Source organism: Quercus robur, chromosome 2, assembly GCF_932294415.1.
Source record: "Quercus robur chromosome 2, dhQueRobu3.1, whole genome shotgun sequence".
NCBI classification, from domain to species: Eukaryota; Viridiplantae; Streptophyta; class Magnoliopsida; order Fagales; family Fagaceae; genus Quercus; species Quercus robur.
The window spans coordinates 5,836,225-5,861,775 of NC_065535.1; the positions used below are offsets into that span (position 1 = coordinate 5,836,225).

Consider the following 25,551-nt stretch of genomic DNA (forward strand, 5'->3'; position numbering starts at 1 on the left):
ACTGTCAAGTTAATGGATTGACTGAAAAAGAAAGAAGCAAGTGATTAGCTGCTAAAATGCTATTTTGTTTCATTGAAAGTTTCTGATATGATTTTATTGTGATCCCTTTCTGAATTTACTTAGTTTGAGTGCCTCTAACCCAAACATTGTATACAATTTTGGTCAAATGTTTCTTTTTGAAGCATGATTTATCTATGAAAAGTCCAATGTGATTTTGCACCTGTCAAACATGGTGTTTAATAGTTTGCTGCTTGCTGGCTTTAGACTTTATATGTGTCTGTAAACCTTGCAACATTATATTTTCCTAGTGTAAACATTACAAGTTTACAACATTATATTTTTCTAGTGAAATTTATTGCATGATATGTGAATGTGTGTGAAATGAACTTGGGACTGGGTTATGGGGTATTCATTGCACCAAACAACAAGGGACCTGTAATTCAAAGTGACAGTTTGTGGAACAATGCACCTAGGTCATCTTATTCCTAATGGTTTTATTTTTATTTTATTTTTGGGTGTATAGGTGTTGTGTGAGTCATATGGATAAAGAAGAAAACATTGAGATGGGTTCTGGAGAACAAAACCCCAGATGGAGTGTTTTTTATGGGGTTAAGGTTATTCCAGCAACGCCTGAAGCTCTTATGGCAGAGATTGATACAGCTATTTCTAAGTTTGAGTATGCTCCTGCTACTGCTAGGCTTGATTCCCCTTCTTCTTCTTCTGTATTAAAGAATAAGAGCTCAGATTCGAGTCCAATGCCTCAATATGATGCCCAACTGGCGGGTGAAGCTTATAGAGCAGGATATGCAGCCTTGGCTGCAGGCAAGCTTGATGAGGCTCTTTACTTTTTGAACATTTCTATCTCTAAATGCCCACCTGGCAAGACTAATGCTGTTGCTAAGCTTCAGTCTCTCATTGCTCTTACGTCTCAGCAACTCCACAAGTCTCTCATTTGAACTCCTAGGTACTTTTTTACAGTTTTAAATTTTTGTGATTTTTATACTTTTTTTTGTTAATTTAATGATGTCATATAACATGTCTCTTTGAACCGGTAATGAGTAAAAAGGACTTTAAGTCTATTTTTTGCTTGATGGTTTTGATTTTTCTTCATGCCTCATGGTGCTGTTTACAATCTATTTGGATATTAGGAAGGGTGAAGGAAGTGGAAAAGAGAAGGGTAAAAAAATGCTTAAGCAAGGAATCTGATTTCTTAAGCAATTCAACATTTTCCTTTTCCATTATTTTACCCTTTCCAAGAGCTAATCAGGTCCAAACGTTTTTATACTTCCCACTGCCTCCATAACCTTCCTGTATTGATTTTAAAACCAGGACAGCAATGCTTATTAGAAATATAGGTTTTGTATCCATTGATCTTATAATTTATTTTATAATCTCACAAATCTAGGTCTTTTATATGCTTCCATAATTCTAAAATAGTGACTAGTGAGGTACATTTTATTAAACAATTTGAACATTAACAACTCAGTGAATCAATGTGCATGAAATTAAAATGGAGAGAACTTTAAGAGACACTTTAATCTCCCAAATAAATAATTAACCTGAACTTCAGCTGTTATTAAGCTAAAGTCATTGTCTCTATCATTTTAGGAACTCAAGAAATATTCCTACTGATTAAATGTTAAATTTATAATTCAAATTTTGGTGTGAGGTTTTTTTAAATTAAAAAAAAAAAAAAAAATGTTAGTTTGATGGGAAGACTGGTTCATGTTATATGAGATGTTTCTCTAAAATAACCGTCAACATTTTACTAACACTATGTGTTTCTCATTTCCTTGTTTCTTGAATTTGTGTTTGTCATCCTCAGCTCTTTTTCAATTGGTGTCTGCCTGGAGTAACTTTTTATTTTATTTTAATGAACTTGATAAATCACATATATTGGTTTGCGGATTATTTTATTGAGAACCTGTGCAATTGATTGGAGACCACTTGTTGTGTCACTAATGGGAGAAAGATGAGGGAGGGCCCTTAACACAATGCTGCAGGATCTGATTGCTTGTATTATCTGTAAGGTATGTAAAATTTGATTGTTATATACTTATATTGTTTGTTAACGATTTCCCACATGTATACTTGGTCCTTGTACTGAAACAGCTTGGCAATTGAGATCATATTGTATAATACTTGTATTCTTTTGTCTTCATACATCCTTCATAACAATAAACCAATCTCTAGAAAAACAGTAAGTACATGGACACAACGTTTTTTACAGAAGACCTCTTCATTCATTTTGAATTCCAAACCTCAAAAACATTTAGCTTCCAATGTGTGAAATGTGTGACATGATGATAATACTAGCACAATTTTCTGCTTCAAATATGCGCTTCTCTTACGTAACTGGCAGTTGAAAATTCTCATCTCACTTCAACGTAGTTGCCACGCAATACATGACTACTATTCCATGATAAGAAGCAAAAGACAACATGCCATGCAAAGACCAATGACCAAGTGAAAGTCGTCTATATCCATAGGCACAAACGAGAGGAGAAACAACTCAAAACTCACTACACACTTCCTCCTCCTCCTCTCTCTCTCTCTCTCTCTCTCTCTCTCTCTCTCTCACCCATCATCCATGGATTCAAGCAAAGCAGAAATAGCTCAAGAGTTTCCCGGAATGATACGAGTCTACAAAGATGGTCATGTAGAAAGGTTAGTAGATACTGATTTTGTTCCAGCGTCAAATGATACCATAACTGGTGTCACATCCAAAGACATAACAATCCTGTCCAAATCCAATATCTCTATCTCCGCTCGCCTTTACCTCCCTACAAAACTTGCCAATCCAAACCAAAAGCTTCCTCTACTTGTTTACTTCCATGGTGGTGCTTTTTGTGTTTCTTCCCCATTCACTTCCAAGTACTACAACTATGTTAACACTCTTGTATCTGAAGCTAACGTTGTTGCAATCTCAGTGAATTATAGGAAAGCCCCTGAACACCCAATTCCAGCTGCATACGAGGATTCTTGGGCTGCTTTACAATGGGTTGAGTCCCATTGTAACAATGGTGGGCCTGAGGCTTGGTTGAATGAGCATGTGGATTTTGAGAGAGTGTTCTTAGCTGGAGAAAGTAGTGGTGCTAATGTTGCTTATAATTTGGCTATGAAGGTTGGAGAGACCCAGGCCCAGGTTCAATTTGGGCTTAATATGGGCCTTCTTGGGGTTGCTTTAGTCCACCCATTTTTTTGGGGTTCAAACCCTATTGGGTCAGAGGCCCGAAACCCAAGTAGGCAGGCCGTGGTGGATCGGTTGTGGCCATTTGTGTGCCCAGCCCAACCAGATAATGATGACCCACGGGCTAACCTGGTGGCAGAGGGTGTACCTAGCTTGGCCCAATTGGGGTGCAGGAGGGTTTTGGTGTGTGTGGCTGAGAAGGATATATTTAGGGATAGAGGGTGGCTTTTTTACGAGGCATTGAGTAGGAGTGGATGGATGGGTGTGGTGGAGATTGAGGAAACAGAAGGGGAGGATCATGGGTTTCATTTGTATGATTTGAAATGTGAGAAAGCTAGGGATTTGATTAAACGCTTGGCTGATTTCTTCAATAGGGACATACCTCCACTGATTTGATTTGATTGTGGGCTCTTGCAGTTGAAGAAAATCAGAAAATATAGTATCCTTTGTGCTTCTTTTATTCAATTTTTTAAGCTTTAAGATTTGTTTTTTTTTTTTTTTTTTTTTTTTTTTGATTGGAAACAGATAACTTAACTTCATTTACTCTGGACAGAAGTCCAGGAAACTTACATCAACCAAAATCTGGTGTTCAATTAGGGGAGGAGTATCCTCAACCCATATTACACTATTCTCCACATTCATTGCATTCCTAGCTAGTAAATGCGCTGCTTCGTTGGTGATTCTCCTAGCATGAACAGCCTTCCAAGAGTTGAACCGCATCAGAAAAAATTTCAGCCCTTCAACAACCTTCAGAATGGGCAGGGCCGGTGTGATGCAACCATTTAGAGCTTGTATAACTTGTTGGGAGTCTCCTTCCACTACTATATCTTTCAGACCCAAGTCCCAAGCTAGATAAATACCCGCTTCCGTAGCTTTTGCTTCTGCTTCAATAGGCCCTAAAGGAAACTCAACTTTCTTACACAATGCACCCATCAACTCCCCTTTATCATTTCTAATTACCACACCGTAGCCACAGCAGCCCCAGTTGTTGAATACCGCAGCATCAGTATTGACCTTGTATGTTCCTTTAGGGGGAGGACACCAACGCTTGAGACTAGGGGCAGAGGAACCACCAATAAGGCTGACTGGACTGGCAGAATGCACTTCAAGTTCATACTTCTGAGCTTCCCTTGCAATGGTTTTCCCCCGTTTACAAGCTTCCCCATGCCGGACTGCATTTCTGTTATTCCACAAACCCCAAGCCGTGATAGCAAAGGCTTCCCAGTTCGTATCCCCAGGTGACTCCAGGAGCAACCAGACCACATCAAGAAATTCCTTCGGTGGGTGAATTAGTTTATCAATCCTGAAATTTGTTTCAGCCCAAGTTTCCTTAGCAATGACACATCCCCACAAAGCATGACCAGAAGATTCACTTTCACCACAAAAGTCACAAGAGTCCTCTGTGAGAACCTTTCTATGAAGCAGGCACTGTTTCGTGGGGAGCACATTTCTACAAGCTCTCCACATGAAATGTTTTATTTTATTCGGACACTTTAAGTTCCAAATAACCTTCCACACTTCTGTCATTCTGGAATTATCCGAGCTGCCTGGACTCTCCTCTCTACCCTTTAGCTCATCAAGGTATTTAGCAGCCACACGATGTGCACTCTTGACAGTGAAGATCCCGTTTGGGGACTTTGCCCACACCTGGGAATCCGACGGGTTCATAGGACTAATAGGAATGCTAAGAATCGCCTCTGCATCATAAGGGAGGAAAGAGTGACGTATCAAAGCAACATCCCACTCCGCACGATCATGCACAATAAGGCTTGCCACTTTCGCCTCACTGTCCATAGATGTTCTTGGGGTTACAATTCTGCCTGAGTCCGATGAGGGAATCCACTTCTCCCCCCATATCTTAATGCTTTTCCCATTCCCAACAATCCATTTGGTCCCCTCCTTAATCACCGGAATAGCAGCCACCATGCTTCTCCATATGTAGGATGGCTTTTTCCCTACTTGAGCTTCCATGAAGGAGGAATTCGCAAAATACTTTGCTTTAAGGACTTTGTGGATCAAAGCGTTAGGGTTTTGTTGTATTCTCCAGCCTTGCTTGGCTAGAAGGGCAAGGTTGAAAGCTCTTAAGTCCCTAAAACCCAGCCCCCCCTCCATCTTTGGTTTGCACAGCTTTTGCCACGACACCCAAGCAATCTTTCTTGCTTTATCTTTCTTTCCCCACCAGAAACCACTCTCCAAAGATGCAATCTCAGCACAAAGAGAGTCCGGGAGTTTGAAGCAATTCATAGTATATGTTGGAGTGGCCTGCGCAACCGCCTTTATAAGGACTTCCCTCCCCGCATTAGATAACAATCTCCCTTTCCACCCCGCTATTTTTCTGCCCACTTGGTCTTTAATGCGATTAAATGCCTTTTTCTTTCCTCTTCCAACCATAGGAGGTAAACCCAAGTACCTTTCATGTTGTTTGACAATCTCAGCACCGAATGTATCCTTCACAAAATTCTGGGTGTCTTCCTTTGTGTTCTTGCTGAAAAAAAGCGAGGTTTTTTCCCTATTCAACTTTTGTCCCGACTCCTTTTCGTACACATCCAGGACCGAGGCTACTTGTCTGCACTCCTCCTTAGTAGCTCTACAAAAGATGATGCAATCATCCGCAAAGAAAAGGTGCGAAATTGAAGGGGCAAGCCTGCTCACCGCCACCCCCCTTATCAACCCCCCGGCCTCCTTTCTCCTCAAAAGTGCAGTCAAACCCTCGGCGCACAATAGGAACAGATATGGGGAAATAGGATCCCCTTGACGCAGTCCCCTCGAAGGAGTAATTGTGCCTCTTGGTTCCCCATTAATAAGAACCGAAAAAGACGCCGTAGTCACGCACATCATGATTAACGATATCCATTTTTCTTCAAACCCCATTTTCCGCATCATAGACCCAAGATAGGCCCACTCAACCCGGTCATAGGCTTTAGACATGTCCAGCTTGATGGCCATTGATCCAACCTTCCCCTTTTTTCTTTTAGCAATTGAGTGCATGGTTTCGAAAGCCACAACCACGTTGTCTGTTATAAGTCTTCCCGGAACAAATGCACTCTGTGCTTCATTGATCACACTTTGCAAAATTTTCTTCAATCTATTCGCAAGGACCTTTGATATTAATTTGTAAATCACATTGCAGAGGCTGATAGGACGGTAGTCAGTTATCTTTTGTGGGTTTTTGGTCTTAGGAATCATGCAAATATAAGTATTATTGATACCCCTAGGCATTATACCAGTATTAAGAGCCTGTAATACACAATTTTGTACACTATGACCAACAATAGCCCAATATTTTTGGTAAAAGATAGGGGACATACCGTCAGGGCCCGGTGCTTTTGTCGGATGCATTTGTTTGAGCGCACTCCAGACCTCCTCTGCCCTGAATTCCTTTAGAAGTGCCTGGTTCATCTCAGGCGTTACCCTTCTGTCCATAGCCTCAAGACTTGCATCGAAACTTGCGGGTTGGTCCGAGCTGAAAATGGACTTGAAATAGTCCAGAATAATTTTTTCTACTCTCTCGGGTTCTTCTTGCCATACACCATCTTCATCCAACATTCCCCCAACTCTGTTTTTCCTCTGCCTTTGGCTGGCTGTGGCATGGAAAAATTTTGTGTTTTTGTCTCCATTTTGCAGCCAGCTCACCCGTGACCTTTGGTTCCACATGATTTCCTCCTTTGTGTGAAGATCATTGATTTCCTTTTGGACTGCATGAATTTCCTCTGCTGTCACATGAAGTTGGTTGAGGGACTCAAGAAACTGAAGACGCTCCTTCTTTTGCTTTAAAAATTTGTAGATATTCCCGAAACTATTCTGGTTCCAGCATTGGAGTTGACTCTGACATCTTTCTAATCTCTCCTGAATAGGCCGGGTAGCATCATCCACATAAGGGTCCCAAGCCATTTCAATGACTTCCTTACACTCTTCCTCCTTTGTCCACATTGCTTCAAAAAAGAACCGCTTCTTTCCCCTCTTTCTGTACTGATTCTTTTTGAGAAACAGGACCAGCAAACAATGATCCGATGCCGACATTGATACATTGTGAACCTTTGCTTCAGGAAAAATCTTCATCCATTCCTCATTTGCAACCATTCTGTCCAGCCGAAGCAGCGTGCGTTGATCACCAAACCGCCCATTACACCAGGTAAACCTCGGCCCAACAAATCCTAAATCAATCAACCCACATCTGCTAAGAGACTCCCTAAACTCCCTCATCTGATCCACATCCCTTTCCTTCCACCCCATCTTCTCATCTGGATGCAATATTTCATTAAAATCCCCGCACACCAACCACGGCATCTTGCATTGGCCATACAGGGATTCTATCAATTGCCATGAGCTTTGCCTCATACTTGTGACGGGGTGGCCATAAAACCCAGTGGTCCTCCACGGGCCTCCACTACCTTCACCGTGAACCACCACATCGATATGGGAGTGAGAGCAACTCTTGAAACGGACATCTACGCCTTCCTTCCACAGCATTGCAAGACCACCGCTTTTGCCATCACAAGGAACAACAATCCCTTGAGTAAAACCTAACTTATATTGAAAACCTTTCATCCTCTCAGTTGTTGCTTTTGTTTCTGCCAAGAACACCAAAATGGGATTTTTTTCTTTCACCTCTTCGGTGAGTGTACGAACCGCCGGAGGAGTCCCCAACCCCCGACAATTCCATGCTAAGACGCTCATTGAGCTTGGCGGTGCTGCACAGCAGCCACCGCCTCTCCGCCAACCTTATGCTTGTCTTCATCAGTTTTTTCCTCTGTCTGATTCTTACCTTTCTTCCGTTTGGTATTTAGTGCATTAGGATCCAGCTCTTGTAAAGGGACCGGGCCATCTCTTTTTAATTTTTCTGGGCTTTCTCTTTTAGCTGGGCTTGGCTTGTTATTTTGCCTTGCAAGCCTTTTCCAATGCCCACTTGTAGGGCCCAAAGTCTCAGCAACCCACCCCTTCTCTTTGTTAAAACTCATTGCTAACGGGCTAGATGCCTCTTCAGCCCATGGGATGGCCTGTGTTGTCTCCAGGCCCAATACACACCCACTATCCGTATGCCTTTCCTTCTCTTTTTGTTTGCTGTCTTCCCCCTTACTCTTTGTTTTCTCCTACTGCATAACTCCCTCATTTTCTGCTGTGGGAAGGTTGCCTGTCAGAGAGTTCAGGCCACTATTGTCTAATCCCCCATTCCCCTTTGCTTGTGGCAGGCTTGACTTTCCATTTTCTTGATTGAAACTCTCATCTTCACATGCCACCCTCTTTTCCTCTGACTTGTAACACTGACTAGACCTTTGACTGGTCCTGCTCCCACTCACGTGACCTCCACCTACTTCCTCCCTCACCTCTTGCCGGACCGCTTCTTGCACAGACACCCCAGCCGTCAACTCCTCCCTATTCTGCTTGAAGCTCATTTTATTAGAGCCTTCCGATCTTCCCTGATCATTCCCCCCCCGTCTTCCTGGCTCACCCCTTAACCACGCCCCATATTGCATACAACCCCCATCCTCTCCATTCCCCGACCCCTGTTTTTCTGCACATTCCTTTTCTCCATGGTCCAGCTTCCCACACCGGTAGCAGAAGTTCGGCAGCCGCTCATATTTAAAAAATACCCATCTGCTCTCTCCGCCTTCGATCGAAACCCTTTTACCCCTAACCAGTTTTCTAGTGGCATCAAACTGAACTCGCACCCTTAAGCATCTTCCCCATTGTACCCCTTTTTCAGGCACATCAATGTCTATAACTGTTCCGATCTTTGCCCCGATTTCCATCCCAGTTTCGCGTGTCATACTTTTTAGCGGAAGGTTGTATATTTGAACCCAAAAAGGGGTCCATTTCAGGACTATATCTTTTGGGACCAACTCCCCTTCAAATTCCTGCAACAGTATAAGTTGCTTTTCAAAACACCAAGGGCTCATCTCCATTACCCGTTTCTTATCTCTTCCGTCGCCAAACTCCACAAGAAACATGTCATTTTCAATTTCAGAGATTTGAAGACCCCTGTTTGGCTTCCACAACATTTTCATGTTCTTTCTCAAAGCTTCCAGAAAAATTATGCGTTTTGTAAGAATCTTCATCACCACACAATTTTTTCCAATCTCCCTCGCTAACTTTGTACTACTACTCCCTAACACAATATCTTCACCTTCTTCTTCTGTAAAGCTTAGTTTACTCCACATAGCTTCCAGTTCATCCGCCATACTGCTCTCAACCCCACTCTCCTTTCCCCAGAGAAAGGGTTACCAAGACTGACCTCACCTCACCAGGAGGTCACCAAACTCTTGCAAGACTAAACTGCAAGACCAACACTGCTTCTACACGCACGAGGGCATGAGAGCACAAAATATATAAGATTTGTTGTTTTTGGTTTGTCTCTGTTAGGCTTTCTTCACGTAAAGCTTTGTCATCACTTGTCACATGTGTGGTATGTACAAATAATAATATTGTTTTTCTTTTCAAAAAGTGAGACCGAGTATTTGGGTCCTATATATATGTGTGTGAATACAAGCAATCATATATAAATTGGAATTGGTTTCAAAAAAAAAAAAAAAAAAAATATATATATATATATATATACATACATACATTGGAATTATCTACTTATATTTAAAAATTTTACTAATTTCTAATGAGTAATTACCAAAAATAATTATTAATTCATCTAACTCTTCATTCAACTGGAGCTCAAATTATTTGTATTTCGTGACTATTTGAAGTTTTTAGGGCTGTTGGATGCATGTAAATATTATTATATTCATATTATCATAAACTAGCACGTAATCCATACAAACGCATGGATGTTTTTAAAATTAAATAAAATTTTTATTATAAAAATATAAATAATTACTCAAATTATTAAAAAAAATAGCATGTGACATGTGTATACGTATAGATACATTTAAAATTAAACATAATTTTTATCATAAAAATATAAATAATTAGTCAAATTATTTTCTTTAAAGTAAACGTAATTAGTCATATATTAAAATTTTTACCTAAATTTAATACTGTAGGGTGACGAATTCGGGGTTCAGGCCCAACCGGTGGGAGATCCTGGCCCAAAAGTCCCTCAACAATGAATTTGTAGAGAGCGAGTTATAGAACTAGGTCTTTGACAGGAGAAAATGAAGTTACGACCAAGCCATGCAACCTAGTTGGACGTAGGGATATTCCTTCGAGCATTTTTAGTAAAGGTCCCTGAGGCTGTTCTTGTTGCTTCTCTTTCTTTTATCCTCCTTTATCCTTTCTTCTCTACACCATCCGATCCCTCTTCCATGGGGATCTCCTTTCCTTATATAGCTCCCTTCCTGAGATCATGTCCCTACACTTGTCAGTCATCCCATCCTCCACTCGAGTGCCTGTTCCATAGGTCATTCTCCCTCCTTTCTGTGAGTTGCAGTGGCCAAGGTCACTCTGCGTTCCTGTCCCTTCCACATTAATGCGGCTGGAAAAGTAGTTCCCTGGCATTTAATGCGGCAGTTGTGATTGTCTCTTCCTCCTTCCTGAGTGTCACGCATTGTTTCCGTGTACTGGGCGACCTTTCGCTAAGTAAGGGGTGCAAATTGGATGCTTACTTGGTGAGTCCGAGGAGGTGTTCCTCCTCGGACGCCCCTCAGTAGGCCCGGCCCATCACTATTGGGACGGGGTATCCTACGCCCACGCCTTTTCTTCTTTATCGCGGCTGGGCTTGGTACATGAGTTATGGCCCATCATCAACTGACAGACTTTACCCACCACAATAGCCCCTCAAAATGTCGGCCTTTTTTGAGTCCGAGGAGAAAAGGCGGGATTTTGATACCCACTAGACGGCTCGTGGCTAACCACTGCTTCACACGTGGAAGGGGGAGTGCACGCCTTTACGTGCTTCATTAATGCTGTGGGCAGTTGGTGGCTCAGGGGGAAGTAACCGCAGCTTTTGAGGTTTTACACTCGCTCAATCCAACGGTTAGAGGCAGGATCTACGGTGGACAGCGCCTCGCATGCCTTAGACGCGAGCGCGTCTGTTCGATTTCCACCAAGTATAACAGGTCTTGAGGGCGCTCGTTTCTTATTTTTGACGAGCTTCCCAATATTCAGAACTTCTCAGAGCCTATTCCTCCAGTCTGTTCTTGCTTCCGCTGCCATTCTCTTGAAGACTTCTTCGAACCTCTTACCCGTAAGTTCGCGCTTCTTCTCCATTATTCTTCATTAATCATACTGCCTTCAAGTTGTTTTTAGGGTTAGAGGGGATGGGTAGGCTTGAGAAACTGGTAGATTCTCCGGCCGGTATGGCGGGCTTCAGGGCGAAGTATCGTATCCCACCGGAGGTAGGGTTAGAGTACTGTCATCTGGAGGACATTTTGATGAAACGGAGAACAGAAGAAGTCGCAATTCCAATGATAGCCTTCGTGGAAGGAGGAATGACTATTCCGATGGGGAAAATAACTAGGGACTATCTGCGTGGCCATAGGTTGGCCCCCCATCAATGCACCGCTAATGTATTTCGGATCCTGGGGTGTGTCGAAGCCCTGAACGATCAGATGAACCTCGGCCTCTCATGGCACGACGTGGTTCATCTTTACGAATGCCATAAACTCGGCGACACATACTATCTAAAGTCTAGGGTTGACGCAGTGAGGTTGATATCTTGCCTTTCGAAGTCTAGCAAAGGCTTGAAGGACGACCATTTAATCGTCTCCGGGCCATGGTCTGACGGCCCTCACTGTCCGACTAGGGAGGGAAAACCAGGTGGGGTGTCGTAGAATTAGATGCCGTGGGGAGGATTTTGGTTTCAAGCTCCTCCACCCCTCTTTCTTTTACTTGCTTTAGATTTGTTGGTTTGATTGCATGTTTCCTCGGACTAACATAAATCGTTTGACGGCATTTGCAGACAAGAAGCTAACCACTCCTCGGCTGAGCCTAGTCAATGTCCCAGCTCTAAATTACCTCCTGAGGTCCGAGATTTTTGTTAGCAGGGACGGACAACTACGGTCGGCTCCTTTAATTTTGGATTATACTCCACTCACACGAGCCCAGGTAGAAGCCGGGCAAGCTATAAGGGCCGGTAGTCCGAGATTAGCACGGATTGACGTGTCCATACCAGGGTTCCTCGCTGATACAGACTTGCCTCCAATTCAATTACCCCCCCAACACGTTTTTCCCCCAGTAGTTATCCCAGAGGTGGAGTCCGGCTCCTCGCATTCATCCTTAGAGGATCAGATAGACCGGTTCCAATTTACTGAGGAAGGGGAGGCCTCAGTCAGAGTAGTAGAGATCTCCGACTCTGAAGCTGATTTGGACTGTGCCTCAGCGGCTCCTGGTACTGGTTTGGTCGTAGCACAGCCTGATCTTAGCGAGGACACAGAAGAAGAAGAAGGAATGGACCTCCAGCCGAGGACTGGTCTCAGGGGCCTTTTATCCAACAGGTCCAAAGGGCAGACCTCTAAGGAGGCCTCGAGAGAACAGGTCGTTTCCAAAGCCCCCGCTCTTCCTCCCCCTCCCTCGTCGGGTGCGGCGCTGAAGCCCATGCCTAATCTAAAGCGAAAAAGGCCTGTAGAAGAGGCAGAGGAGGGGGAGGTCGCTCGTGAGAAGGCCGGGCCTAAAAAGAAGGGCAAGGAAACAAAAGAGACCCGGGAAAAAAGAACAAGGTCCACTGAGAGCCGAGATGAGGCGGTCACTCAGAGGGTACCTCGGACATGGTCTCCTCGGATCGAGCTAGATGGCGCTCCAATCCTCTGGGATGCGACGCTATGGGAGTCCCAGCGTGAGCCAGCTTCGTTCTTGGCTGAAGCGTTGCAGCAACCTCTTCTCTTGCCTCGTGATATGGAAGGCCTCAGGAAAATTCGTCAACCGGAGCTTTTCATGTCACTGAAGAGGGACATGGCTGTGGTAAGTGGAATCTTCTATCTTATCTTTGTGTTGAGAACCTTCTTATCGTCTTATCTTGGTATCGTCTTCATTTCCGTCTGAGTGCAGGTCACCCAACAAATTTATGTTGCTGAGGAGTGGGCCAAGCAAGCTCGGGAGGAGGCGCATAAGGAGGCTCAGTCCCGTGCCACAGCTGAGAGGGCCGCGAGCGATCTCAAACGAGATCTTGATCGTAAGGATCATGAGCTGAAAGAAACAAAGAAGGCCACGGCGAGTGCAGAGGCTGGCCTGAAGACTGCTGAAAAGCAAACCGAAGAGCTGCGCAAGCAGCTCCGATACTCTGAGGAAAAACTGTCAGCGGAGCAAGAAGCGGTCTCGGAGCTTAGGGCCGAGCTCGCGAGGGCGAAGGAGGAAGCCCTTTTGTCCAGGGAGGTTGCCGAGAAGGCTGTGGCGGCTTCGTATGAACGTGGAGTTCACGATACCGAGGAAAGATTGACCGAGGAAATCGCCACTGTCTGCAGGGATTATGTCACCTCGACCTGGGGATTGGCCATGGATAGGGCAGCCGTTCCCGCAGATTCTGATCTCAGGAAAGCTGAGAACATCTTTTATCCTGCCGAGATACGTGAGACACCTGGGGAGGTTGCTTCCACTGAGCCCCTTCCAGCAGATCCCCCCATTCCGGAGACTGGCAGCATGGAACAAGCTACGCAGGGCCAGTCACCCGAGGATAGTCTTCGTATCAGCGAGATCCTCGCCCAGGCCCAGGGGATCGCCCCGGAGAACCCAGTAGTGGATGATCAGCCTGCCCCAACTCAGGGCCCTTAGGGACGTAGACTAGGAATTCGTCTGTCCCGCTTTTGTACTTTGTTTTGTTTGATCCTTACTTAATATTTTAGAACTGAATTACTTTGAACTTTATATGACAAAAGTTATTTGATTACGTATATCGCTGCCTTACTTCATTTTGTTTTAATCATGGATGAATATTGGTCTTACCCTTTTACTGCTTTAAAATCGAACAATAATAAATAAAGACGTTAGAATTGCGATACTTTGTAGCTGAGCAACACCGCTTTCAATGCTGATTTTTCCCCAGTCCATGATTGAGAAATCCGCGCAGGACTTGGGCTCCCTTCAACGCTCTTCGTGAGTCAGGAGCGATTAACCCTTGATGTAAGAATTGCGTGGTTAATTTCCCCCAAGTCCGTGGTCCGAGGAGCCATGCGGGACTTGGGTTCTGTTTAACACTTAGTGAGAATCGTTGTGTGGTTAATTTCCCCCAAGTCTGTGGTCCGAGGAGCCATGCAGGACTTGGGTTCTGTTTAACGCTTAGTGAGAATCGTTGTCTGGTTAATTTCCCCCAAGTCTGTGGTCCGAGGAGCCATGCAGGACTTGGGTTCTGTTTAACGCTTAGTGAGAATCGTTGTGTGGTTAATTTCCCCCAAGTCTGTGGTCCGAGGAGCCATGCAGGACTTGGGTTCTGTTTAACACTTACTGAGAATCGTTGTGTGGTTAATTTCCCCCAAGTCTGTGGTCCGAGGAGCCATGCAGGACTTGGGTTCTGTTTAACGCTTAGTGAGAATCGTTGTGTGGTTAATTTCCCCCAAGTCTGTGGTCCGAGGAGCCATGCAGGACTTGGGTTCTGTTTAACACTTACTGAGAATCGTTGTGTGGTTAATTTCCCCCAAGTCTGTGGTCCGAGGAGCCATGCAGGACTTGGGTTCTGTTTAACACTTACTGAGAATCGTTGTGTGGTTAATTTCCCCCAAGTCTGTGGTCCGAGGAGCCATGCAGGACTTGGGTTCTGTTTAACACTTACGGAGAATCGTTGTGTGGTTAATTTCCCCCAAGTCTGTGGTCCGAGGAGCCATGCAGGACTTGGGTTCTGTTTAACGCTTAGTGAGAATCGTTGTGTGGTTAATTTCCCCCAAGTCTGTGGTCCGAGGAGCCATGCAGGACTTGGGTTCTGTTTAACACTTACTGAGAATCGTTGTGTGGTTAATTTCCCCCAAGTCTGTGGTCCGAGGAGCCATGCAGGACTTGGGTTCTGTTTAACACTTACTGAGAATCGTTGTGTGGTTAATTTCCCCCAAGTCTGTGGTCCGAGGAGCCATGCAGGACTTGGGTTCTGTTTAACACTTACGGAGAATCGTTGTGTGGTTAATTTCCCCCAAGTCTGTGGTCCGAGGAGCCATGCAGGACTTGGGTTCTGTTTAACGCTTAGTGAGAATCGTTGTCTGGTTAATTTCCCCCAAGTCTGTGGTCCGAGGAGCCATGCAGGACTTGGGTTCTGTTTAACACTTACTGAGAATCGTTGTGTGGTTAATTTCCCCCAAGTCTGTGGTCCGAGGAGCCATGCAGGACTTGGGTTCTGTTTAACACTTACGGAGAATCGTTGTGTGGTTAATTTCCCCCAAGTCTGTGGTCCGAGGAGCCATGCAGGACTTGGGTTCTGTTTAACGCTTAGTGAGAATCGTTGTCTGGTTAATTTCCCCCAAGTCTGTGGTCCGAGGAGCCATGCAGGACTTGGGTTCTGTTTAACACTTATTGAAGATTGCACAATAGAGCTACATCAAGCAAAATATTCTTCATTAATAAAAGTACCTTTTCAGGTTATTTACATTCCACGGACGTGGCACTACACGTTCATCCAAGTCTTCCAAATAGTACGCTCCAATGCCAGCCACAGAGGTGATACGGTATGGACCCTCCCAATTCGGCCCGAGTTTTCCCCAGGCAGGGTTCCTCGCATTGCCGAGGACTTTCCTTAGCACTAGGTCCCCAGGCATCAACGGCCTTGACTTCACCTTGGCGTCATAGCCCCGCTTGAGCTTTTGCTGGTACTGAGCTAGATGCACCATCGCGCAATCCCTTCTCTCTTCAAGGAGGTCCAGGCTTTTCTCTAGAAGCCCGTTGTTAACGATAGGGTCGAATGTAGCAGTCCTTTGGGAGGGAAAGTTTATCTCTAATGGGATGACGGCCTCGGCCCCGTAGGTTAATGAAAAGGGGGTTTCTCCCGTGGATCGGCGGGGCGTGGTGCGATACGTCCACAAAACATGGGCGAGCTCTTCAACCCACCTCCCTTTCGCGTCGTCTAACCTCTTCTTCAGCCCATTCACTATGGTTTTGTTAACTGCCTCGGCTTGTCCGTTACCCTGCGGGTAGGCTGGTGTAGAGTACCTGTTGACAATCCCCAATTCACTGCAATATTCTCTGAAGGCCTTGCTATCAAATTGTAGTCCATTGTCCGAGATTAGGGTGTGTGGGGTGCCGAATCGGGTGACAATGTTTTTCCAGATAAACTTCTTGACATCAACATCCCTAATGTTTGCCAGTGCCTCAGCCTCAACCCATTTCGTAAAGTAATCGGTGCCGACGAGAAGAAACTTCTTGTTCCCCGCAGCTTTGGGGAACGGACCTAGTATGTCTAGGCCCCATTGTGCAAATGGCCAAGGGCTGGACAATGGGTTAAGCTCCCCACCGGGCTGATGTATATTCGGAGCGAACCGTTGGCATTGGTCACACTTCTTCACATATTCCAGAGCTTCCTTATGCATGCTTGGCCACCAGTAACCCAGCGTCATAGCCCTGTGGGAGAGGGACCGGCCCCCCGTGTGGCTCCCGCAAATCCCCTCGTGCAACTCCTCCAGAATGAGTTCAGTTGCGCCTGGGTGTACACACACCAAGTATGGCCCCGAGAATGAACGTCTGTAGAGCTTGGAGTCCTCGGACAACCAGAATCGAGAGGCTCTCCTCCGGATTTTGTCGGCCTCGACTTTGTCGTTGGGTAAAGAATCATTCTTCAAGAACTGTACAAGGGGGTCCATCCAGCTTGGTCCGCGGCCGACATTGTGTATCCGAACACCTTTAGCCACCTCCTCCGTGGGGCGGCAGAGGTCCTCGACCAAGATAACCCGCGGAAGGGGCTGGGCCGAGGATGTGGCCAGTGTTGCCAAAGAATCGGCGTGAGTATTCCCGCTTCTGGGTATATGCATCAAACGGAAGCCATCGAAGTGGGTGCGTAAGCGTTTAGCTTGGGCAAGATACCGTTGCATTCTTTCATCTTTCGCCTCCAATTCCCCGCTTACTTGCCCCACTACGAGTCTTGAATCCGAGAATATGCTCGCGCATTTCCCACCCAGCTTCCGGATCATCAACATCCCTTCCAGCAGCGCTTCATACTCAGCTTCGTTGTTCGTTGCCTGGAATCCCAGTCTCAACGACTTCTCCAGGGTTATACCTTCGGGAGAGATCAGAACGAGCCCCACTCCAGATCCCTTTTGGTTCGCTGCGCCATCAATGTATGCCCTCCACTCATCGTGCTCTTGCACAGAAATCGCACTGACCAGTCTCCTATCATTATTCGGTGACCCTGACACGTCCACTCCTTCCACGGTTGGTTCCGCGAATTCAGCTACCAGATCAGCGAGGACTTGACCCTTTATGGCGGTGCGCGGCATATATCTGATGTCAAAGGCGCTTAAGATGGTGCCCCACTTAGCGATTCTCCCAGTGTAGTCGGCGCTGCGGAGGACTGATTTCAATGGAAGTTGGGTTAGCACAACAACTGTATGTGCTTGAAAATAGTGGGGAAGCTTCTTTGTAGCTTGCACGACAGCCAATATTGCCTTTTCGAGGGGGAGATACCGGGTCTCAGCCTCCTGTAGCGACTTGCTTACGTAGTACACGGGCCGTTGCGTGCCGTTGTCCTCTCGGATCAGTACCAGGCTGACTGCATGATCGGCTACTGCGATGTACGCATAGAGTACCTCGTCGGTCTCGGGGCTGGACATGATCGGAGGTCGGGCGAGGTATTCCTTGAGCTGTTGGAAAGCCATGTCACACTCCTCAGTCCACTCGAAACCCTTCCACTTGTGCAATAAGAGGAAAAAAGGTCGGCATCGATCCGCCGAGCGGGAGATGAAACGGTTCAAAGCTGCTATCATGCCGGTAAGCTTTTGGACTTCTTTGGGATTCTGAGGCGGTTGCATACTATGAATGGCCCTTATTTGGTCAGGGTTAACTTCGATCCCCCGGTGGGTTACCATGTAGCCAAGGAATTTTCCCGATCCCACTCCAAATGAACACTTGGATGCGTTCAGTCGCAGCCTGTACCTTCTCAGGATGTGAAACACCTCGTCAAGGTCCCTGATGTGGTCGGTCTCTAATTTGCTCTTTACAACCATATCATCTATATACACCTCGACAGTTTTTCCCATCTGCCGTTCAAACATCCTAGTCATCATCCTTTGATAGGTCGAACCGGCATTCTTCAGGCCAAAAGGCATCACCTTGTAATGATAATTGCCAATTGGGGTGACAAAGGCAGTTTTTTCCTGGTCTTCCGTGGCCAAGGATATCTGATGGTAGCCCTGGAAAGCGTCCAAAAAACTCATTCGGGGATGCCCGACGGTTGCGTCGACCAGTCGGTCTATTCGCGGCATTGGGAAAGGATCCTTCGGGCAAGCCTTATTTAAGTCCGTGAAGTCCACACAGACTCGCCATTTCCCGCTCTTCTTCTTCACCACGACTGTGTTCGCCAGCCATTCGGGGTAGAAGACTTCCTTGATAGCCCCAGCTCTTTTCAATTTCGCCACCTCTTCCCTCACAGCGTCTGCATGCTCCCTTGACGGGCGCCGAGGCGGCTGCTTCTTTGGGGTAATAGCTGGGTTAACGTTAAGGTGATGGCGTATCAGGTCTGAGTCGACCCCAGGGGCTTCATAAGGATCCCAAGCAAACACATCCTCATTTCGACGCAGAAAATCAATTAGCGCCGACTTCTCCTGTGCTGGCAGCTCCGAGCCAATCTGGAAAAACCTTTCGGGGTCTGATCCGACGAGCACTTTCTCTAGCTCTTCACAACTCACCTCCAGGTCCGGTCCTTCATTACCTGCAACTCGGACCGGGGCTTTTGATTGCTATAAGGTATTCCCGGTTGAAGTGGAAGGCGCGTCGCTTAATTGTCGAGCAATGGCCGATACCATGCAATGCCTGGCCACTCCTTGATCCCCCACTATCTCTTTGATTCGGCCCTCTGAGGGATACTTCACCTTCTGGTGCAGGGTAGATGACACAGCCCCTAGCGTATGAAGCCATGGCCGTGCCACGATAGCCGTGTAGGGTGAGTATGCATCCACCACAATGAAATCCACTTCCACTATTTCTATGTCTGTTTGCACAGGCAATCTGATCATGCCCTTAGGGATGACGATTTTTCCCTCAAAGCTAAGCAGAGGAGTGTCATATGGCGACAGGTCCTCCTGCTTTAAATTCAGCCCTTTATACAGGTCCGGGTACATCACTTCCACGGCGCTGCCCTGATCAACTAACACCCTCCTCACGTCATAACCTCCTATTCTGAGTGTCACGACTAGGGCGTCGTCATGGGGCTGAATAGTTCCCTCTTTGTCCTCTTCCGTGAATCCAATTAATGGCACTCTCCCTCTAGCCCTCTTGGATTCCTTTTCGCCTGACTCTGTCGGGAACCTACCTACTGACATTACTCTGAATGGGACGGAACCGGTTCTCCCAGGTGCGGCAAGAATGACATTTATCGTGCCGATGGGTGGCCTCAAGGTACTTTGCCTGGTATCGACATTTGACTGCTCAGGACGTTGCAACAGATGCCCTAGCTTTCCTTCTCGGACGAGTCGATCCACATAGTTCTTCAGATTCCTACATTCGTCTGTGACATGGCCGGGCTCTTGGTGGTACGCACAATATAGATTCTGATTGCGTTTTGAGGGGTCACCTGCCATCCTATTTGGCCATTGAAAATAGGGCTCGTGCTTTATTTTTCCCATGATCACGTGTAATGGCTCTCGGAACACAGCGTGGACTACCTGAGCCCCTGTAGATCCCGACTGTTCTGCATAATCTCTTCTCGGCTTATTACTGTTACTGAAGCGGTCCGACCTGAAGTCCCTTCTCTCCTGGGGGACAAACTTCGCCTTTCCCTTCCCGGTTTGCTGGTCCTCCTCGACCCTCTTATACTTGTCTATCCTGTCCATAAGTTGCCGCACGCTGGTTGCTGGCTTCCCTGTGAGAGACTTTCTCAAACCATGCTCTGTTGGCAAGCCCCTTTTAAAGGCACTGATGGCGACGTCATCGTGACTCCCCTCTACCTCGTTGTGCACCTCCCAGTATCTGTCCGAGTAGGCCTTTAACGTCTCTCCTTCTCGCATGGACAGAGATAAAAGGGAATCGAGGGGCCGAGGGACTCTAGTGCTGGTGATGAAGCGGGAACCAAAGGCCTGCGTCAATTGTTTGAAGGAGTCTATAGAGTTTGGTGGGAGGGCATCAAACCATCTCATGGCCAGGGGCCCCAGGCTGGAGGGGAACACTTTACACATTAACGCCTCGTCCCTGGAGTGAACGGCCATCCTCTGGTTGAACTGGCTCACGTGCTCCACTGGGTCAGTTCGACCATTATACAGGCTAAACGTTGGCTGATTAAATCGCCGAGGGAGCACCGCCCGCTCTATCCTACGGGTAAATGGCGACTGGGAGATTCGATCCAGGGCCTTGCTCATGGCGTCATTGACTAAGCCTTGGTAAGGTGGGCTTTTGCGGCCGCGTTTGTGAGGCCTCTCTTCCTCATAGGAGAACGTCTCGCTCGGGGGGGTCCTCCTCCTTCGTCTGTATTCATCATCCTCACCACTGCTAGTATCCGAAATGGGCAAAGGACGTTTTTGTTGGGCTCGCCGCAGCCTTTTCCTCAAATCCTCAATCTCTTGCTGCAGAGCCTTCTGCTCGTTGTGCTGGCGGGATGCATGGTCTTTCCCTTTCGAGCGACTTTTACTCGTGTGAGCGGTGTTCACACTGCCCTCTCGTTGATCATTTTGGTCTTTTGCTCGTTCGAGGTTTACAAAGTTGTCCTGTCGTTGAGATTCAGTACGTCCAGCTTGGCGCGGACCTGATCCTTCCATCCCTTGCTGTTTCACTTGTCAAGACACAAGTTCTCCCCACAGACGGCGCCAATTGTAGGGTGACGAATTCGGGGTTCAGGCCCAACCGGTGGGAGATCCTGGCCCAAAAGTCCCTCAACAATGAATTTGTAGAGAGCGAGTTATAGAACTAGGTCTTTGACAGGAGAAAATGAAGTTACGACCAAGCCATGCAACCTAGTTGGACGTAGGGATATTCCTTCGAGCATTTTTAGTAAAGGTCCCTGAGGCTGTTCTTGTTGCTTCTCTCTCTTTTATCCTCCTTTATCCTTTCTTCTCTACACCATCCGATCCCTCTTCCATGGGGATCTCCTTTCCTTATATAGCTCCCTTCCTGAGATCATGTCCCTACACTTGTCAGTCATCCCATCCTCCACTCGAGTGCCTGTTCCATAGGTCATTCTCCCTCCTTTCTGTGAGTTGCAGTGGCCAAGGTCACTCTGCGTTCCTGTCCCTTCCACATTAATGCGGCTGGAAAAGTAGTTCCCTGGCATTTAATGCGGCAGTTGTGATTGTCTCTTCCTCCTTCCTGAGTGTCACGCATTGTTTCCGTGTACTGGGCGACCTTTCGCTAAGTAAGGGGTGCAAATTGGATGCTTACTTGGTGAGTCCGAGGAGGTGTTCCTCCTCGGACGCCCCTCAGTAGGCCCGGCCCATCACTATTGGGACGGGGTATCCTACGCCCACGCCTTTTCTTCTTTATCGCGGCTGGGCTTGGTACATGAGTTATGGCCCATCATCAACTGACAGACTTTACCCACCACAAATACTAATTATGATCTTTTTTTTTCTAATTTTTAATAAGATAGAACATGTGGTGATCTTTGTTGTGTGGTGATTTTTATTGAGTATATGTGATTGTTTTTTTTTTTTTTTTTTTTTAAATTTTATAGTTTATTAATATTAGATTCTTAGTATTTTGCACTTATTAACTCACTTGGCACAAAGGTTAAAAAATTTAAGTGAACACATGACACAAACTTAAGTGGATAATTATGATGTAGTTCTCACATAAATTTAAACACATAGCATAAAATTAGATTCTAATTTCAAATTCTAATTGAGTTTTTTCTGAGTTTTACCTATTAATATATATATATATATATATATAAAAGTAGAAAAATCATGTTCTACTATTATTTTGTAATATGATGAGAAATTGTGATTTGGGGTTATTTGTAATACACAATTTTAAATAGTAGATGTAACTGTTAATTATTTTCCGTTGTTGATATAAGTAATCATCCCATCGAATCACGTTAATTTTTTTTATTTATATTTATATTATTCTATCTGCTTCTTTCCACTTTAACATAAATCAATAAAATAACTCAGGAAAATATAAATTGGCATGAAATTCCTAAAAAAGAAAAAAAGAAAAAAAAGGGACAAACTCTAAGAGCATTCTTATCAAGGATTGCAAAAAATTTAACATTTACCATCTCAAAACCTATTTTTATAACATATAACACACCACTTTACATCATCCTTTCCATCAAAACTTCTATTTTTTTTAACACTTCATTTAAATATTCTTTCTTTATCATTTTTTATTCTTTTTTATTTTTCCAGTCTCTTTTGCTGACTCTCTATCCTCTGTGTCTCTCTTTCACAACCCAGCACCGCCGTCGGCCATATCCACCCACCCATTTCACAACCACCATATCCACCCACCATCGCCACAACCCCCTGTAGGAAGAACAGAAAAAGAAAAAAACTAAAGCATAACCACAACCATCCACCAAAATCACAACCAAGACCCATCACGCCATACCAAAACCCACAGGAACCAAAACCCATCACACACACATAAACCCAGGATCGGTGACCCACGACCCACGCTGAACCAAAACCACGACCACAAATCACAGCAGAAAAAAAAAAAAAAAAAAATGAAGAAGAAGAAGAAACCTCCATCGCCCAACCTCCACCATGACCATTGGACCATCGGACCCACGACCCATGCCCATCAGACCACAATCACCGACCAAGAATCATCACCGCCACCACCCACGACCATCGAACCATCCAATCGAACTCAAACCCATCAGACCACGACCTTAACCATCGGACCACGCCGAACCATTGTACAGAGAAGAGAGAAGAGGAAGGAGAGAAGTGATAGGAAAGAGAGAAAAATAAGAAGAAGAAAAGAAAGGGGCCCCACCTGAATTAAAAAAATAATTTAAGTTTTACAATAGGTGAACAGTGCAGTCTCAAATTTGAGACCGCACTGTTCATCAATTGCAAAAATTTTAACATTTGAAACTCTTGATAAAGGTTGTTTTTTAGAGTTTTGAGTGTCAAATGCCAAATATTTGGCATTTGACACTCTTAGAGCATCAACAGTGGGCTTCCCAAATGCCAAATTGTAAATTAAATTTGGCATTTGGGCCCAATTTACCCCAGCAATTGGATTGCTAAACCTGGGACCGGCCAAATTTTTTTGGCATACTGCTACAGTGCGATCTCACATATGAGATCGCACTGTAGCGCTATGCCATCCAAAAAAATTTTATTCTAATAGTGCACAGTCGCTCAACCTCTCTCTCTCTCTTCCTACACTACCAGTTTTTGCTCTCTCTCGCACCATCAAGCTTTTCTCTTTCCCTCGCTTTTCTCTCCGATCACCAAGCCGCTGTCTCACCAAGCCTCGCTTTTCTCTCCGATCACCAAGCCATCGCTGTCACCAAGCCTCACTTTTCTCTCCGATCAACAAGCCGCTGTCCGAATCACCAAGCCTCTGTCGATTCACCGTCACCCATCTCCAAATCCGTTTTCACTGTCACCAAGCCTCGCTATTCGCTCCGATCACCATGCCGCTGTCACCAAGCCTCGCTTTTCTCTCCGATCAAGAAGCCGCTGTTCGAATCACCAAGCCTCTGCCTCTGCCGATCCACCCTCACCCATCTCCAAATCCGTTTCACTGTCACCGAGCTTCGCTTTTCTCTCCGATCACCAAGCCGCTGTCACCAAGCCTCGCTTTTCTCTCCGATCACCAAGCCGCTGTCCGAATCACCAAGCCTCTGCCTCTGCCTCTGCCGATTCACCGAAGCTTCGTCGGTCTCTCAAATAAAATCAAAATCAAATTTACTAGGTGGGTTTTGATCCATGTTCGATTTTTTGTGTTTGTGTATATTTTCTCTTTCTGCAAGAAAAGGGGGATTCAGCTTGTGTTTGTGTTTGTATTTTGATCTAAGAATTGCTGTTGATGTTTGCAGAGGTGGGATTCAGCTTCATCACGAGGGTTTTCGCTTGCTGTCGGATTAGCATCTTCAGAAAGTCTGCTCAGGTTCAACTCTATGATTTTGTTTGATTTCTATATATTTTTGCAGAGAATATATATTAATATTTGGCTGTGTAAAGGGCTTATATTTTGTAACATTGCTGTTGCTAGAACAGATTACAACCAAATAAAATATATCGTTTGCTAAAGCTTAATTCATGATGGGAAAAATGACAGGATGATTTAAGTACAAGGAATGATAATAATAATAATAATAAGCGTTAAAAAACTTTGGCAAATTTTTGCTAGAATATCTAGTTTATAACCTCTACATAGGCAACTGCAATATTTGTGTGTGTAACTTTTCTAAGTAATGAATTGTGCACATTCATAGTATCACATAGAAACATAATAGATTCAAATCAAATGTTTTAAATATTTTAAGTTTAAATGCATGAATTTGCATATAAATAAAATAGATGCTTTGTGTATATACCATGCCTTTTAATTGTTGTGAGTTATTAAGCAACCTTTGGGGCTCATGATTGCTTGCATACTAGTTTTCAAATTTCAATGTTGACAGTTCCTGCAGTTAATTACTCAATCAATGGCCATGAGTATACAATGGGATACTACCTTGCTGATGGCATATATCCGAAGTGGTCAACATTTGTTAAAACAATTCCATCTCCACGAGGACATAAGAACAAATTATTTGCAAAAGCTCAAGAGGCTTATAGAAAGGATGTAGAGCGTGCATTTGGAGTGCTTCAAGCAAGATTCGCAATTGTGCGTGGGCCTGCAAGATTTTTCTATAGTGAAACGCTCCAAGACATCATGAAAGCATGCGTAATTCTTCATAACATGATCATTGAGGATGAGCGAGATGTAAATGAAGCAGTGGAAGTAGATTATGAGCAAATTGATGACAATCCTACTATACAACTGTCACGGGAGAACACAAATGAATTTACGGAGTTCATTGAAACCCATCAATGTATTCGAGACCATAAAATTCATTCTCAACTCCAATTAGACCTCATTGAACATTTATGGCAATTAGAAGGGGAGTTGTAGGAACTTAAGTGTGTGAGTTATGCATGTGGGGTTTTATTATAATTTGATATATGTACGAGTCTTCTAAAGACAACATTGATAGTTATGTATGTGGATTGTAATTTTTTTTTGTTTTTTGTTTTTTTAGAAACTATGTGGATTGTATCTATATATATATGTAGATTATAAAAGTTGGTAGGTTGAGTACATTGTTATTTGGCAGGTTGCATGTATATATATGTATGTGAAATTTAAAAATTGGCAGGTTGAATATATTGATATTTGGCAGGTTGTATGTATATATA

The 25,551-nt window shown here is 45.0% G+C and overlaps 4 protein-coding genes across 4 annotated transcripts; 2 read left to right on the forward strand and 2 right to left on the reverse strand.

The window, feature by feature from the left end:
* The first annotated feature begins 1,225 nt into the window (after positions 1-1,225).
* Positions 1,226-3,692, forward strand: LOC126711362 (probable carboxylesterase 2). Its single transcript, XM_050411259.1, has one exon. The coding sequence runs from the start codon at positions 2,591-2,593 to the stop codon at positions 3,584-3,586; it is 996 nt and encodes a 331-aa protein (XP_050267216.1). The 5' UTR covers positions 1,226-2,590; the 3' UTR covers positions 3,587-3,692.
* Positions 3,693-8,280: 4,588 nt separating this feature from the next.
* LOC126693915 (uncharacterized) lies at positions 8,281-9,369 on the reverse strand. Its single transcript, XM_050389975.1, has one exon. The coding sequence runs from the start codon at positions 9,367-9,369 to the stop codon at positions 8,281-8,283; it is 1,089 nt and encodes a 362-aa protein (XP_050245932.1).
* A 9,567-nt stretch (positions 9,370-18,936) lies between these two features.
* LOC126693926 (uncharacterized) lies at positions 18,937-19,518 on the reverse strand. Its single transcript, XM_050389984.1, has one exon. It carries the CDS (start codon positions 19,516-19,518, stop codon positions 18,937-18,939), a length of 582 nt encoding a protein of 193 aa, XP_050245941.1.
* Positions 19,519-19,561: 43 nt separating this feature from the next.
* LOC126693936 (uncharacterized) lies at positions 19,562-25,386 on the forward strand. The gene is made up of 4 exons (XM_050389993.1): positions 19,562-19,594; positions 23,458-24,061; positions 24,186-24,256; positions 24,774-25,386. Exons 1-4 carry the CDS (start codon positions 19,562-19,564, stop codon positions 24,939-24,941), a joined length of 876 nt encoding a protein of 291 aa, XP_050245950.1. The 3' UTR covers positions 24,942-25,386.
* The last annotated feature ends 165 nt before the right edge of the window (positions 25,387-25,551 follow it).